Source organism: Nasonia vitripennis, chromosome 4 (genome assembly GCF_009193385.2).
Source record: "Nasonia vitripennis strain AsymCx chromosome 4, Nvit_psr_1.1, whole genome shotgun sequence".
Lineage (NCBI taxonomy): Eukaryota > Metazoa > Arthropoda > Insecta > Hymenoptera > Pteromalidae > Nasonia > Nasonia vitripennis.
In genome coordinates, this window is record NC_045760.1 from 1,667,823 (window position 1) to 1,682,121 (window position 14,299).

The 14,299-nt window shown below is 38.9% G+C and overlaps 3 protein-coding genes across 4 annotated transcripts; 2 read left to right on the forward strand and 1 right to left on the reverse strand.

Moving 5' to 3' along the window:
- The first annotated feature begins 446 nt into the window (after positions 1–446).
- On the forward strand, positions 447–7,648 carry LOC100122357 (tripeptidyl-peptidase 2). 2 transcript variants are annotated; one of them, XM_016985126.2, is made up of 18 exons: positions 447–986; positions 1,083–1,211; positions 1,306–1,473; positions 1,764–1,924; positions 1,997–2,160; positions 2,234–2,566; positions 2,647–2,916; positions 2,998–3,309; positions 3,382–3,538; positions 3,605–3,792; positions 3,872–4,244; positions 4,331–4,565; positions 4,647–4,897; positions 5,601–5,839; positions 5,951–5,962; positions 6,251–6,702; positions 6,781–6,999; positions 7,115–7,648. In XM_016985126.2, exons 1-17 carry the CDS (start codon positions 822–824, stop codon positions 6,988–6,990), a joined length of 3,819 nt encoding a protein of 1,272 aa, XP_016840615.1. In that variant the 5' UTR covers positions 447–821; the 3' UTR covers positions 6,991–6,999; positions 7,115–7,648. The 2 variants fall into 2 exon arrangements, with proteins under 2 accessions (XP_016840615.1, XP_001605962.1); XM_001605912.6 differs by lacking the exon at positions 5,951–5,962 and having other exon boundaries at positions 458–986.
- Positions 7,063–10,383, reverse strand: LOC100122341 (E3 ubiquitin-protein ligase MSL2). The gene is made up of 3 exons (XM_001605892.5): positions 9,309–10,383; positions 9,052–9,231; positions 7,063–8,974 (listed from the first exon to the last, which is right to left on the reverse strand). The coding sequence occupies exons 1-3, from the start codon at positions 10,194–10,196 to the stop codon at positions 8,702–8,704; spliced, it is 1,341 nt and encodes a 446-aa protein (XP_001605942.2). The 5' UTR covers positions 10,197–10,383; the 3' UTR covers positions 7,063–8,701.
- A 136-nt stretch (positions 10,384–10,519) lies between these two features.
- On the forward strand, positions 10,520–13,650 carry LOC100677847 (FYVE, RhoGEF and PH domain-containing protein 3). The gene is made up of 9 exons (XM_003427499.5): positions 10,520–10,851; positions 10,917–11,023; positions 11,104–11,234; positions 11,317–11,538; positions 11,607–11,793; positions 11,863–12,275; positions 12,346–12,486; positions 12,574–12,819; positions 12,902–13,650. The coding sequence occupies exons 2-9, from the start codon at positions 10,924–10,926 to the stop codon at positions 13,100–13,102; spliced, it is 1,641 nt and encodes a 546-aa protein (XP_003427547.1). The 5' UTR covers positions 10,520–10,851; positions 10,917–10,923; the 3' UTR covers positions 13,103–13,650.
- The last annotated feature ends 649 nt before the right edge of the window (positions 13,651–14,299 follow it).

Here is a 14,299-nt window from a genome sequence, read left to right on the forward strand (position 1 = left end):
AATGAGTCCATACGCTGCAATAAGCAAGTCGATCTATTTGGACTTTCTCAAATGCAGCGCGTCTGACTAAATTCGTGCAAATCTACTTGCTAACATAAACTGCAGTTACAGTTCAAAACCTTTCATCTTTTCAAATGTGGGGAAAACCGGTAAATGTGGAAATTAACGATGATATCAGTCGTAATTGATTAGGGCGCTATTCGCCAAATAATAAACAACAAGAGTCGAATGTATAAATTCGGAAATTTCGAAAAAAAATCAACCAGGAGCCCTTGTTTATCAAGCGCCGATAACGACAATTCAAAGCCTCGAATTAAGCCCAGATCAGCGGAGATAAGAAGTCGCAAAGTCGGCTGCATCGCACAGTTCCAAATCGGTGTGCACTCCTCCACGTGCACGCATGCGTAGCAGGTATTTCGTGGAAACATATAAAGCCACGCTGGCAGCGCGAGCCGATACACTCGGCTCCGAAACCGAGGGGGAGAGTCGAGCGTCACGGAGCAGAGCACACAATACGCATACAGTGAGACTGGAGACAGCAGTTGCCCGAAGGGAGAGAAAGAGACTGGAGTGGCGAACAGACTCGCGCTCTCACAGACGCACGTAAACAGAGCATCGCTGGAACGCCGACGGCTGTTTATCATCCTAACCTACATGAGCCCGCATCAGTAGTCTTTAGCGGGCATCGTTGCTCTCCGAGACGGAGAGAGAGAGAGAAGGCAGAAGCGCAGCAAGAACAAAGAAGGACACGAAGAGAGTTGAAAAAGAGAACAGCTGCGGGGGAGAGAGATCAAATAACCGAAGAGTTGCTTCTTCCGAAGATGGCAGAGAACAACCTCGATTTGAACTTCCCTATTTGGGGCCTGCTGCCCAAAAAGGAGACGGGTGTAACACAGTTCCTCGCCAAGTATCCTCAGTACGACGGCAGAGGTACGATTATCGCTATCTTCGATTCCGGAGTTGATCCCGGTGCGCCCGGCTTGCAGGTAAGAGCTTCTCAACGTTTTTCAAAATCACCTAGTCATGCGCCTCCATCCAGCAGCCATTACGTTATGCTTATCTGTTGACAAATCTGTTTAAAGGTCACGTCAGACGGCAAAACCAAGATCATCGAGAGATTCGATTGCAGCGGCCTGGGCGACGTTGATACCAGTAAGGTTGTCAAGACTATCGATGGATACTTGACAGGTATCACTGGGCGAAGATTAAAGGTCAGTTTGGCGTTTTTTTTTTTTTTTTTCATCTTAAATAATGCGACGTAATATATTGGATCTTTTTTTCACAAGTCAAATATCCATACTACAGATTCCAGGATCTTGGAACAACCCCTCTGGAGAATTTCATCTTGGAGTGAAAAATGCATACTCCCTGTACCCAAATAAGTTGCGCGAAAGGATTGAACAATCCAGAAAGAAAAAGCTGTGGGATGAAGGCCACAAGACGGCTTTGGTTGAAGCTACAAGATTGTTGCAAGTAAGTGTCCTCTACTCTGCATCATTTACAAACCTCTGGCTGACAGTGCTCTTGATACTTTATGATAAGCTGTCCCACGATGATCTTGAGAAAATAATAAATTAGGACATGTTTCACAACAGCTTGCACTCCGATGCACCTGTCACTATATTTATATTTGGCAATTTTAATTGAGCAAAGACATTGACCTCTTTACTCAATGTGCCAATTAGAATTCCTTTTTCAACTTCAAGATCAGTGATGAGGTTCTGCAATGCATCAATCGATAATTATGTATTTGTTTGCCTTAGGAATTTGAAGCTAAACATCCTCAACTGACAACAAGCCAAGAAAAATTGGAAAAAGAGGAACTTGAGGCTCGCGTGGATTATTTGAATAATTTAGAGAAAAAGTATGAAGATGTTGGCCCAACATACGATTGCATTGTATTTCATGATGGCCAAATATGGAGGTAAAATAAAAGAGATAATTTAAAATTACATAAGACAATTCAGATTAATTTATGCAATCAATATCACTGCAGGGCTTGCATTGATACATCAGAACAAGGAGATTTGGAATCTGGCGTATTACTCGGAGAGTATTCACATACCAAGGAATTTGCTCCACTGACCCAAGAAGACCAGCTTAATGTTTCTATAAACGTGCACGATGATGGAAATACGTTAGAAATTGTCAGTCTTTGCTGTAAGTATTTTTCTATGAAATTGTGATTCCCATTATTTGCATCAGCCATTCATAATTTAATTTATTTTTTCAGCACAACACGGTACTCACGTAGCTTCGATCGCAGCTGGGCATTTCCCAGACAATCCAGAATTAAATGGAGTTGCCCCAGGCGCGCAAATTATTTCTTTAACCATTGGAGATGCGCGCATAAATACGATGGAAACTGGTAGTGCCATCATTAGAGCAATGATTAAAGTAATGACCTATAAGGATAGAGTTCACACTATTAATATGAGTTATGGAGAAAGAGCTCACTGGGCAAACGCCGGTAGAATCGGTGATCTGATGAACGAGGTCATTGATAAATACGGAGTCACATGGGTATCGTCGGCAGGAAACATGGGACCGGCTTTGTGTACTATTAGTGAGTCAGAAAACTCGAAAAATCATCTTATAATTATAACTCAAAACTTTCGTAACTAACGAAATATATTTTCCTTTTAGATACTCCTCCTGATTTGAATTCAAACAGTATTATTGGCGTTGGTGCATACGTTTCACCCGACATGATGATGGCAGAGTATTCTCTGAGAGAAAAAATGCCTGGCATGCCATTTACATGGTCTTCTCGTGGACCAATGGCTGATGGTGGCTATGGTGTTACTGTGTGCGCGCCTGGTGGTGCTATTACAAGTGTGCCGAATTTCACCTTACGAAAGTGCCAGCTACTCAATGGAACTAGTATGGCAAGTCCCCACGTAACTGGTGCAGTTGGTCAGTAAAAAAAATTTTTGTTTTAAATGTAAAAGGTAATACCAAAAATTAGTTTGCAATTTCATGACGTTATTTTTACAGCTGTCCTTATTTCTGGATTGATTGCAAAGAATCTGAAATTCTCCCCGTACAGTATCAAACGCGCTTTGGAAAACAGTGCGCACTTTATTGATACCCTTGATCCCTTTGCACAGGGCTCGGGATTGTTGCAGGTAGAGCGTGCCTTTGAAAACCTCGTTAACAATGCAAATGCTCCTGAACGAGACGTTAGGTTTACCATTAATTGCGGTACTAATAACGCTAAAGGTATTCACCTTAGAGCAGGTGTCATTGACCGTCCAAGGGATTATGCCATTACGGTAGAACCTGCGTTTTTGGATAGCGAAAATGTTGGTAAGTTGACAAAAATTCCAATTATTTTCACTCGTCTGTTTTGAAGTTAACAAATTTATTAATGCTTCATAGATCCAGCGCGCAAAATTAATTTCAATCTAAGACTTACTATGCTGTGCGACGCACCATGGGTGCAATGTCCAACTCACTTTGATTTAATGCACATGACACGAGCTTTTGCAATTAGAGTAGATGGAACTTCATTATCTGAGGGAGCTTACTTTACAAGGTAAATATCTTTATAATTATACAAAAAAATGTGTTACATTATTTATTCATGTTGGCATTTTTACAGTATTCGAGCTTATGATGTAACGAACATAGATAAAGGACCCATTTTCCGTATCCCAATTACCGTGATCCAACCGTCGACGATTCCCAAAAGTGCTCCACTTCCTGATCTCACCTTTACTAATGTCCCATTCAGGCCAAACACTATTCGTCGACATTTTATTGTTGTGCCTGATGATGCTTCATGGGCAGGTAAAATAATAATAGTTTTAAACTCTTGAAGAATGTCACTCAATAATAATAATAATAATACAAATAATGTAATTTACAGTTTTAAGACTAAAGACTACAGAAAAAGATAAGACTGGCCGTTTCGTCATGCATACGATGCAAATAAAACCTCGCTTATCAACGAAAACACTAGAAGTCAACAAAATGCTTAACATTACCTCGCAGTCAGAGACGATTCAAGGATTTGCTGTACAGGGAGGTTTAATTTTAGAAGTAGCGATTGCTAAATACTGGGCCAATCTAGGCGACATCCTCATTGATTACACCATAGAGTTCCATGGCGTTCGTCTAATAAATGGTAATCTAACGATGCAATCAGGCGATGGTATTCATAGATTAGAGCTTCGTAGCTCATTGAGAAGTGAAGAAGTCGTGCCAAGCATCACACTTAAACACACTGTCCAGGTCGCAAGGTAAGTTTATTTAAACTATGGATATTGATAATCAAACTTTTTAAATAGCCAAATTTTTTTAAAAATAATTTTCATACTTTTTTTAGACCCACAGAATCAAAAATTTCACCACTTCGGGCACGCGACATCATTCCACCTGCCCGACAGATATTTGAGTTGCAATTGACCTATACATTCCACATTGGGAAGACGACTGAACTAACGCCCAATGCTGCCCTCCTAAGCGATTTGCTCTATGAAAACGAATATGAAAGTCAAATGTGGATGATATATAATGTTAATAAGCAACTCATATATTGCGGAGATGCTTATCCAAGCAAAGTAAGATGAAAATTTAATATTGAAATATTTATGAATTATTCTAATTTTGTTTATTAATGAGGCGTTTTGTTTTCATTCCAGTACACACTTTCGAAAATTGAAAAAGGTGATTACACGTTAAAAATGCAAGTGCGACACGAAAAGAGAGAGTTGCTCGAAAAATTAACGGAAATGCCCATACTACTCACTCAAAAGATGAGCTCGCAGATTACTCTAGATGTCTATGTCAGTCAATCACAAGCAATTATTGGTGGTAAAAAAATGGTTGCTGCCTCAGTACCTCCAGGTCACATTTTGCCTCTCTACATTGCACCATTAACTAATGAAAGCAAGTGAGTATTGTGCACACAAACACTTCATTTTCACGCACCTTGTAGATAATGTTTAAAAAGTTACGAATCATATTGTTCATTGATGTACACAAAAAATTTTTTGTTCATATAATTTGTAGTGTTTGCAAGCCTATTTGTCATACTATACACAGTATTTTTACACCCTAAAGTAACGTCACAATACCAGTAGTAGCGTCTTCACACCCACTATTAAATCTTTTTTTTTTAATTACTTGAAGAAGTTAATTTAAGTTTTAATTTAATCTACATAATGATCTATTTTTTTACTTTCTAATTTGCATCACAGCACTGACATCATGTGAGTTTTGAACATATAATTTCATTAAAGTTTTGTTGCATAGCTTTTCGCTTTAAAAAATGTTCACAAGATATATTATTTCAGTTTTACATAATTAATTTAATACATCTTTCTTCTCTTCAGTTGCTTCTACTTCTGTTTTTATTTTTGTATGTAGCTTTTATTACATTTGTCATACATTTTATTTCCTGCTTAACTAACCAACAATATATTGAAAATATTATACCTGCCAAACATTAAATTAAACTTTTCCGTTATTTCATCTTTTTATCTGATTATGAACTTTTTTACAGTTTATAAGTCATATATTGATCTATGGTTTGTCTTTTTTACAGAAACATTGTAGTTGAATATGTTTATTTATTTTTTTATGTTTTTTAACAGAATTTCTAAGGGTGCATCATTGGGATCATATCTTCAGGGTACGATAACCTTCTGTAAAGACGAAATTGGCAAAAAAGTCGATGTGCATCCGTTCAAATACGTATTATCAGAACCAGCTAAGAAACCTGCCAGTCAACAGAACAATAAGAATGATAATAATAGCAAAGACAAAACTACGAAATGGGACGAATACAACGAAGCAATGCGCGATCTCCAGTGCGCTTGGCTTGCTAAACTCGGTGAGTAATATTGCAACTTGATACACTTTTACTTGAAGATTTATAGATTTGACTTCTTTACCGATTTTTTAATCGTCTACATTTTATTTTTTATTGGGATACACCTTAAAGCTCCATCTGTCAGTAAGTTTCAGTCGAATGCCCCTGTTTATTTTTAAATCTCTATTCATTTGAGTTCTACCATGTATTATGTGACCCATAGTTTGTCTTGCCAAGTTTAGATTTATAAGTGTCTGTTGTCATGTCATGAAATTTGCATCTTTTTAACTTATGTTAGAAAAAAAAACACACCATAAATGTTAAAATAGTTTAGTAATAAAAATTAACATGTTCTTTTTATATTAAAAAAAAACCGAATCAAAAAATACAGTAAAAGAAAGAATATTAAAATTACTCTATTTGTGCACTTAGAACCCGGTGAACACGCCAAAGAGCTTTACAGCGATCTTAAGATAACCTTCCCGGATTGCTTGGCGATTCACATTGCCATGCTGACATCCTTGGACTCAACTGATAACCCTCGATATGTGCCTCACGACGACATAACCGAAGCCGTTATCAATTTTTCGGGTCAAATAGTCACTATTGCTGATGAAATCATCAAAGCAATCGATCAGGAGAAACTCCTGGCGTACTATGGCCTAAAGAACGACCAGAGGCCCGATGCTGCCAAAATTAAGTCTGCAACGGACAAACAGAAGAACTGCCTAATTGAAGCTCTGGTGAAAAAGGGCTGTGCTATGGCACGCTTGTACATACATGGCAAGAGGAAAAACGATGCCGAGGAATCTCAGGCGCTGTTGGACAATGTCAACAATCTCTGGAGGGACGCTCAGAAGTTTGCCGAGGCGACGGATAGCAAAGTCAGTTCAACATATTTTCTTATTGAGTTTTTCGCATTTTTTGGATTTTGAAATAACTTTGATGATTTGAATTTGTAGGTGATTGTTCTTTCGTTATGGCACGCACACATTAACAAACATTATGGTAGATATATGAAGCTTTTAACAAAATACTATGAAGACAAGCCAGTTAAAGAAGTCGACGAGAAACTAATTGACGTAGCGAAAACTTTGGGTTGGGAATACTTGGCACAACATATCACAACGAGTATACCATTTAAATATCCACCTGCCCATATTTTGTTTTGATCATTAAAGGTAAGCGTGATCCTTTAAAAAAAATTTGAATATAGGTATTGAACAAATTATCAACGCATAAACTTAACATTAAATTTTTTTATTAAAAAATCATCAAGGTTAATTTTTGTTCTAGACTTCATAAGATTTGGATTTCATGCACGGCCATTTCTTGAAATGAATGAAGCATCTCTCATTGAGAGGCTATTTCAATGTGTTGACGAAGAAGATAATCTGTATTTTCCAAGTTTATTGGACACGCTATGCAAGTACTTGCTCGTACAGCAAAAATTATTTAGCTTGATCATAAAAAGCAATACACAAGTATCAGTCAGTGAGTTATACATATTCATTACTCGCAAAATGTCCGTACATGTACAAGAGGTTTTCGAGATTAACATTGTCATTCGATAGTAAAATAAAAAGACTGTCTAGTTCGAACAATATTCAGAGAAAAAAATAATTTTATACACGCATTATTGCGTACAATCTATCAAATTGTAATCTGTCAACCTAATGAATTCTATAAAAAAAAAAATCGTTTTTACGCAGCGAATTTATCTTCAATCAGCGTAACGCAATATTTGAGTTGTTGGGTTCAAGCGGTTGTATCGTTTATAAAATGACTGATCACGTTTTAATTGTAATAAAAATATCAGTAAAAATTAAATCTGTATTGTTCTATTATTGTTGTCGCAACAGTTTCCCCGAATTAATTTGCTTTGCAAATTAGCAAATCAGCCTATTTTTTACCTGTATGCAATATAAAAACAATCGGTATGTAAAATAGCTTTATTCTGTTCAATTTATATCCAAAGACATTCGTAAACACAGATTACACGAAGTAACAAATTATGTCAACAAAGTCCTTTTCTTTTTTTTTATCATGTGTTCCATTTGAATGCTCTACACATAGATTAACTTAATTTTGTACTAGATCTCTCGAGAGTAGTTAATGTTCTCAAATTACCTCAACCAGTCAGGGTGTGGAGTTGCAACTCGTAATCCGACGTCGTTTTTATTCAACTCGTGTCTACGATATAATTCTTAACGATCTAAACCTTAAAATATATTTTAAAAGTCTTTGATAAGATAGCATTTATACATTCTCAATAAAATAAGATTTCGTCATTTTAACCATATGTACAGTATTGCCTAAATGAATATTAGGCAAAAATAAATTTCGTCATTATGATCGTTAGTATAACAAAAAATCTAAAACATCGTTCAATATTTTTTGTTTTCATATCCAACGTTAAAAAAAATCATAAACTACAGATCTTTCTTATTTTTCCCAATGAATACATTGCTACATTTATAAAGAAGCTCATTTACAGCGTTAGAAAGGTTCAATCTGTGTGATTTTTAATAAAATGCAATCAACATATCTGAACTCTCTCTTCCTTTCACAATCTATATGAGACCATCCATAAGAAGGCCTACTGTTTCATACAAATGACTGGGAACAGTACTCACAGTTGCATTGCTCTTTCAGAGACATTCAGCGCAGTATGAAGCCAACTATGTCAACAAAGATTGGCAGGAGTTTGAACATAAAAAAAATTGTAAAAACAAAAAACCTAGTTTTTTACACAATTCTATGAGAAAGATATTGATCCGTCGAGTCGCGCAAGTCAGTAATGGTCAAACGTTATTTGGCGAGCGTCTGTTTTCATATACAAATCACTTTTCACAGGTCATGCAATCGCACTTACATTCGTCGTCACACATCAATCTGTATATCACTGTCCTCGGCTTCGCTCTCCGTACTGGCCATCGCATCCTCGCCAACGAGAAGCGCGGCCGGCAAGTTTTGCGACACACTGTCGATCTCCAGCCTCGGCGTTGAGTAAACGTTGAGAACCTGAATCGTGGGCGGCGAAACCGAAAGACACTGTTGCACAGATCCCAGCGGATCCGCGGATAAACCGTCGCAGTCCAGGGGACTAGACAATTGCAATTGCAAGTTGTGTAGTTCCGGTATGTGAGGACGAATCTAAAAATAAAATTGCGTCTTGTTAGCCTTAAATCTCGTTAAGCATGAATACTGCGTAACTATTTAGCCAAAATTACCTTGTATCCGTCTCTCGTATGAGGATTCCTGCACCCTCGACATCTACACTCAAGGCAGGGTTTGCTTTCAACATAGCAGGGACACCTCTGTCCACAACAAGTCAACTTTCCAGGTATGGCAGTAGCGTTTCCGCATCGACATCCTTTCCTCTTGCTCCTAGTTGAACTGGACCTTGGTTTCTTGAAGAAAAAAGAGAAAAAATAATAGGGATTTTTGAGCGTCAGCTGATAAGACAGGCTGACAATAGAGTACATACCTTGCTACTTTTGGAAGGTTTCTTGGGCTGACATTGATTGTATGTAAGTTGAGAAGCAGGAATGCACTTGACAACGCCGACTTGCTGCTGTGATTGCTGCAAGTCCAGCTCGGGCTGCACAACAGCCTCCAGGTCGTCGGCAGTGGAAGTGGCAGCCTTCCTCTTAATGGTAATTTTGTTGCCAGAGCCAGCGTACATCACAGAGTAGATAGATGAGCCATTAGAGACGGTCTTGATTGCAGCAGGTGGGTTGTCCTGGGGGGCCAGGGGGTCAGCAGCGGTGCCAGCAGCTGCTGCAATGGTAGGCGTAGAGGTAGCAGAGGTTGCAGCTACGTTGGTAGGATTGGAGCTGCCGGTCTGAGTAGACGTTGTGCTGGTAGTGTAGACACAGGGTAGAATGGAGTAGGCGGACCTGGAGAGGCCGGCGTTACTCTTGAACTCGTCCTTGAATCCGGCGCCCTCCTTGATGAGCTCGGTGAGGCAGCTGGCGCCGAGGCAGGGCATACCGTTGGTCGTGTTGTTACTGGAAACGGCGAGGACGAGGCCGCGATAGATACCGGTGCTGGTGAGGTACTCGCAGAGCTTCTTATAGCACTGTAGCAGTATCCTCAGCTGTACGTTCTCGACGTACTTGTCGTAGTCCTTGCACCAGCCGCAGGACGGCTTGAGCTTTTTGCGGCCCCCGCGACAGGCCCGGCACACATGGTGCTGGCAGTTGGTCTCGGTGGGCGTGTGCGGCTCGATCAGCAGGTTCGAGCAGACGGTGCAGCTGAGACTCTGGCGCAAGTAGGGCACCAGCCGGTAGAGATCCGTCCACGAGTTCGGATCCTCGCTGTCGGCCTGCAGGATGAGCCGACAGGTCGAGACGTAGAGGCTCGTCGCGTTCATCGCTATAACCACACTTTCTCCGTCCTACTCCGAAAACAAGGGCAGCTCGAGCGCTGCACTGGCGAGCCTCCCGGCGCACTGGCTTGACCGCTGAACCGCACTACCTGGTGAACATCTTCCGCGCGAACTCTACAGACGGACCGCGACCATAACCATCTTCAGCCCGCAAACAAAACATCGGCCATATTGAATTTTCCCCTCTCGCAGCTCCTGCGCTGGCGACTGGAGAAATTCTACTCGCTTCCCCCAATCTCCGGTCGCGGCGGCCGCCGACCAATCGCGTGGCGTGTAGAGGCTTCAGCAGGTGCTTTCGAAAAAACCGAAAACTGTCGAGTCCGAAATGCTCCGGATCATACGCAGTCTACTCGCGTCTTTGGAGACGTTTATCGACTTGCTTTTTGCTGCTCTGTCTTTTAAATTTTTTGTAAACAGAGCCAAGTACTTCGCGCAATCGCGAATGGATTCGCTAAGGGCAACGTTTCGAAGCATCATCTGTCTCGATGAAAGTGTCTAGTCGGCTGGTTCGAAAAGAAGTTGGGGCGGTTTGCTGCTGCTGCTGCTGCTGCAGCTGCAGATCTAAAACGGAGCTACGGGGCCTCGAATACGTTGACTTATACTGATTATACACGTCGCATCGTACTCGGCAGCGCCAACGGTGAGTTTTATTTTATTCGGAGAGCTGTCAGTGTTTTACCGGAAAAATTGTTATCTTCTTCTTAGAATAATCATGGATTCTCCGCGAACTCCAAAAGCTACCAGCTTGAGTGCGGAGCTGAAGGAGATCATTGATCAGAGGAACATGTTGACCACGCGTACGAGAATGAAAGGTGTGTTTACTCTCGACTTTGTTTATATAAATGACACTGACGAGCGTTCCTACATTCTGATCCCTTTTTTTCATTTCAAGTCCTGAAAGCGCTGGACGAGATTCATCAACAAAATCAGACGCAAAGAGAAGAAAGTCTGAGGGCACAGACCATACAAGAAATTTTGAGCTCCGAAGTCAAGTATCTGCGACAGTTGGAGATAATTATGCAGGTAAAAGACATGATCGATGCTTTTGTAAATTCGGAAAGATTCATGCGAGAATCAATATGTTACAAGCAGATGTTTGTTTCAGTTCTTTATGAAACCGATACAAGAGAAGCAACTGCTCAATCACAACGCTTACACGACGCTGTTTGAAAATATCGAGACACTTTACAACGTAAACGGCGAGCTTTTGAAGGAGCTGAAGCAGAATCCCGAGAACGTCGCCCAAGCGTTCTGCAAATTGGGGCCGTTTTTTAAACTCTACTCCGTCTACGCGTACAACTACAAACGCGCTTTGGTCCTGCTACAGGTATGCTGTCAATAATTTTTTTTTTTTTTTTTGTATTCACTGTGTATAAATATGTCCATCAAATGCAGGAAATACAACAAAATGATCCAGCGACTCGGGAGTTCATATCGAATCAAGAAACGAGGCCAGAAGTCAGTAACAAATTATCGTCTCTTTTAATAGCTCCGATTCAGAGGGTGCCAAGGTACAAGCTACTTTTGCAGGAAGTTTTGCGCCACACAGCGCCGAGGCAAAAAGACTACAACGATTTGCAAGGTTTGCCCAGCTAATAATCAATAAAGTCCGAGGTCTTTTCGAAAAATAAAATTTACGTTTTTCTCGCAGCCTCTTTGGTCGAAATAGAAAAGGTAGCCAGGCACATAAACTCCCTCGTCGCGGAGTACGAGGATACGCAGAAACTTCTGGAGCTGCAAAAGCACATAAGCGGCCCGATAAATCTCGTCAAACCGGGACGCAAATTAATCCAACAAGGACCTCTGATGCGGGTCTCGAGGAACGGAAACACGTCCTTTCGCAGGCACTTTGTGCTTCTCAGCGACACTTTGCTCTACTGCAAAGGTAGCCCCGACGACTCACTCACGGTCTGCTGTATATTGCCGTTGAACAAATGTAAAATCGAACGTGTACTGAGCAACGGACTCTTCAAGGTTGTCTGCATGCAGGAGACCCTACTATTGTACGCCGAAAACGGAGATAGCGAGGCCTGGATCGAGGTTCTCCAAGAGGCTGTGAAGAAGGTCATTCCAGGTTTTTATATAATTTATGCATATATTTAGTGTTTACTTGAAATTTTTATTTGCTTTACAGTATATAGAATGCAGACAGACACTGCGTAAAGACAGTAGTTCGCGGGTGCCTATGAGGAAAATTACCCAGTTTCAAGAAGATGTTATTGAGAAGCGCGGTAGAAGAAAAAGACCTTTATCTGCAAACGATCCAACGATGGAGGTAAATATATTTTATATTATTTGACAATTGTCTCTTTTACATCGAGTATAACGTATTGAGAAACTGACGGTATTTGTATTTATACAGGCACTATCCAACAATTCGAATATAATTTACGTCAACCGAGATACCGAGACAGACGCTACTTCGCCGGAAGGTTCGATGTTCTCCCTTGCGTTAAAACGGTTCAAAAGAGCATCCGTCGAAATTGAACCCTCTGTTAATCTGAGAATCAAATCTTGGATCGATGGGGTGAAGCGGAAAAGTGTACAAACCGAAGAAACTCCAGCTGACAACTTTTTCCATCAAACAAAATCTACCAAACCCAACCCCGTGAGAATTATTTTAATATTATTTTGTATTTTCAAGCCAAAACGTTTACATATCCATGCTAATTTAATCATGTATTCAATAGGTCAATCAAAGTCAGTACCTCCAGAATCCTTACTCAAGTAGTCACGACGAGATTGTAAATTGCAACACGATTGGTGAAGGAACTGCTGTAAAGCAGGAGACAAACCATTCTGAAAGTCATCATATATTGTCTTTTAAAACAGTTGGCAAATTTTTCACAACTGTAGGAAATACATTGAAAGATTTATTCAATCGAAACTAGTTTTTGGAATCACGTTGAGAGAAATTTTTTATCATATTGACTTGTACTATTTAATGATGACGAAAAAATGGATTAGCCTAGTAATTATTTATTTAACGATAGTAGCTATATGAAAATACCATGTATGATTTTTAAAAAATTTCGTATTTTCATATTTAAAAAGTTATTGAAAGCAGTAACCTATGATGAATACTTTGTATTATAAAATGTAAAAAAAAAAATGTAAATTAATAATTAATGTTTAAGGTGTGTCAAGTTTTAGTTATAGTATTGTTATATTTGCGTATTTTGTTTTCTGAAACAAAAATGGTTGGAAACAAAGGAAAAATATTATGCGCAGAGACAATAAATAATAAGAGCTTTTATAGTTTTTTGTTTTTAATTAATATTATCAACAATAATGAAGTGCTTTCTATAATCTAAAAAAGGTTCGTTTTTTCTGTAGCAATATTTGCACTATTTTAATTAATTGATTTAATTTACATATACTAGTTTATGTTGAAAAGACAAGTTTCAATACAACGTTGTTTGCAAAAATCATGACAATATATCGATAATTGTTTAATATCCATTTGATATTGTACAATGTATAATATTACAATACACCATATTAGCTATACTAAACTTGGATGGAAAACTCCAGTACTAGTTTAATAAGCTTTTCCATAAATGATTCTTTAGATTCATTTACTTTTCTTTATATACGATATGTAGCGAGGTTAAAAGCATAAACTAAATATATATTATATTCTTGATTACCGAAAAATATTCGCATTTCAAAGATTGCTCAACCTAAAATTTCTGCCTTTTTGGAGATTTTTAGCGATTTTTAGCGGTGCTGCGTTTTAGTTTTATTAAATTTTTAAGTATATATCAATTATACAATGCACGCATAACAATTTCCACAAATTATTTTTAGCTTATCCCATTAAAAAAAGTCTTGAGATACATGCGTATTGTATATATTTCAATCTAGTAAAATATATGCAAACATATTATAAAGAACTGAAATCAGTTTCTTTGTATAAAAACTCCAAAAAGTATTACACTTTACGTTGAACCAACTTGATCCGAAAAAATCTAACTATTCATTGATTTACATGTCCCGATATAAATAACAAACAGTAAATTATGGCATCAACTTACACTCGTATACTTTGGTGTCTTTTCTATCCCACTCATTGTTATAATAGTACA

Bases quoted from the DNA above. Each gene is read 5' to 3' on its own strand.
- LOC100122341 (XM_001605892.5), bottom strand. From the start codon at position 10,196: ATGAACGCGACGAGCCTCTACGTCTCGACCTGTCGGCTCATCCTGCAG. The intron at 9,232-9,308 runs GTATGTACTCTA...TTTTTCTTCAAG, and splicing joins AACCTTCCAAAAGTAGCAAG to AAACCAAGGTCCAGTTCAAC. The intron at 8,975-9,051 runs GTAATTTTGGCT...TTTTATTTTTAG, and splicing joins ATACGAGAGACGGATACAAG to ATTCGTCCTCACATACCGGA.
- LOC100122357 (XM_016985126.2), top strand. From the start codon at position 822: ATGGCAGAGAACAACCTCGATTTGAACTTCCCTATTTGGGGCCTGCTG. The intron at 3,310-3,381 runs GTAAGTTGACAA...AATGCTTCATAG, and splicing joins TTTGGATAGCGAAAATGTTG to ATCCAGCGCGCAAAATTAAT. The intron at 4,898-5,600 runs GTGAGTATTGTG...GTTTTTTAACAG, and splicing joins CCATTAACTAATGAAAGCAA to AATTTCTAAGGGTGCATCAT.
- LOC100677847 (XM_003427499.5), top strand. From the start codon at position 10,924: ATGGATTCTCCGCGAACTCCAAAAGCTACCAGCTTGAGTGCGGAGCTG. The intron at 11,235-11,316 runs GTAAAAGACATG...TGTTTGTTTCAG, and splicing joins AGTTGGAGATAATTATGCAG to TTCTTTATGAAACCGATACA. The intron at 12,276-12,345 runs GTCATTCCAGGT...TTTGCTTTACAG, and splicing joins TCCAAGAGGCTGTGAAGAAG to TATATAGAATGCAGACAGAC.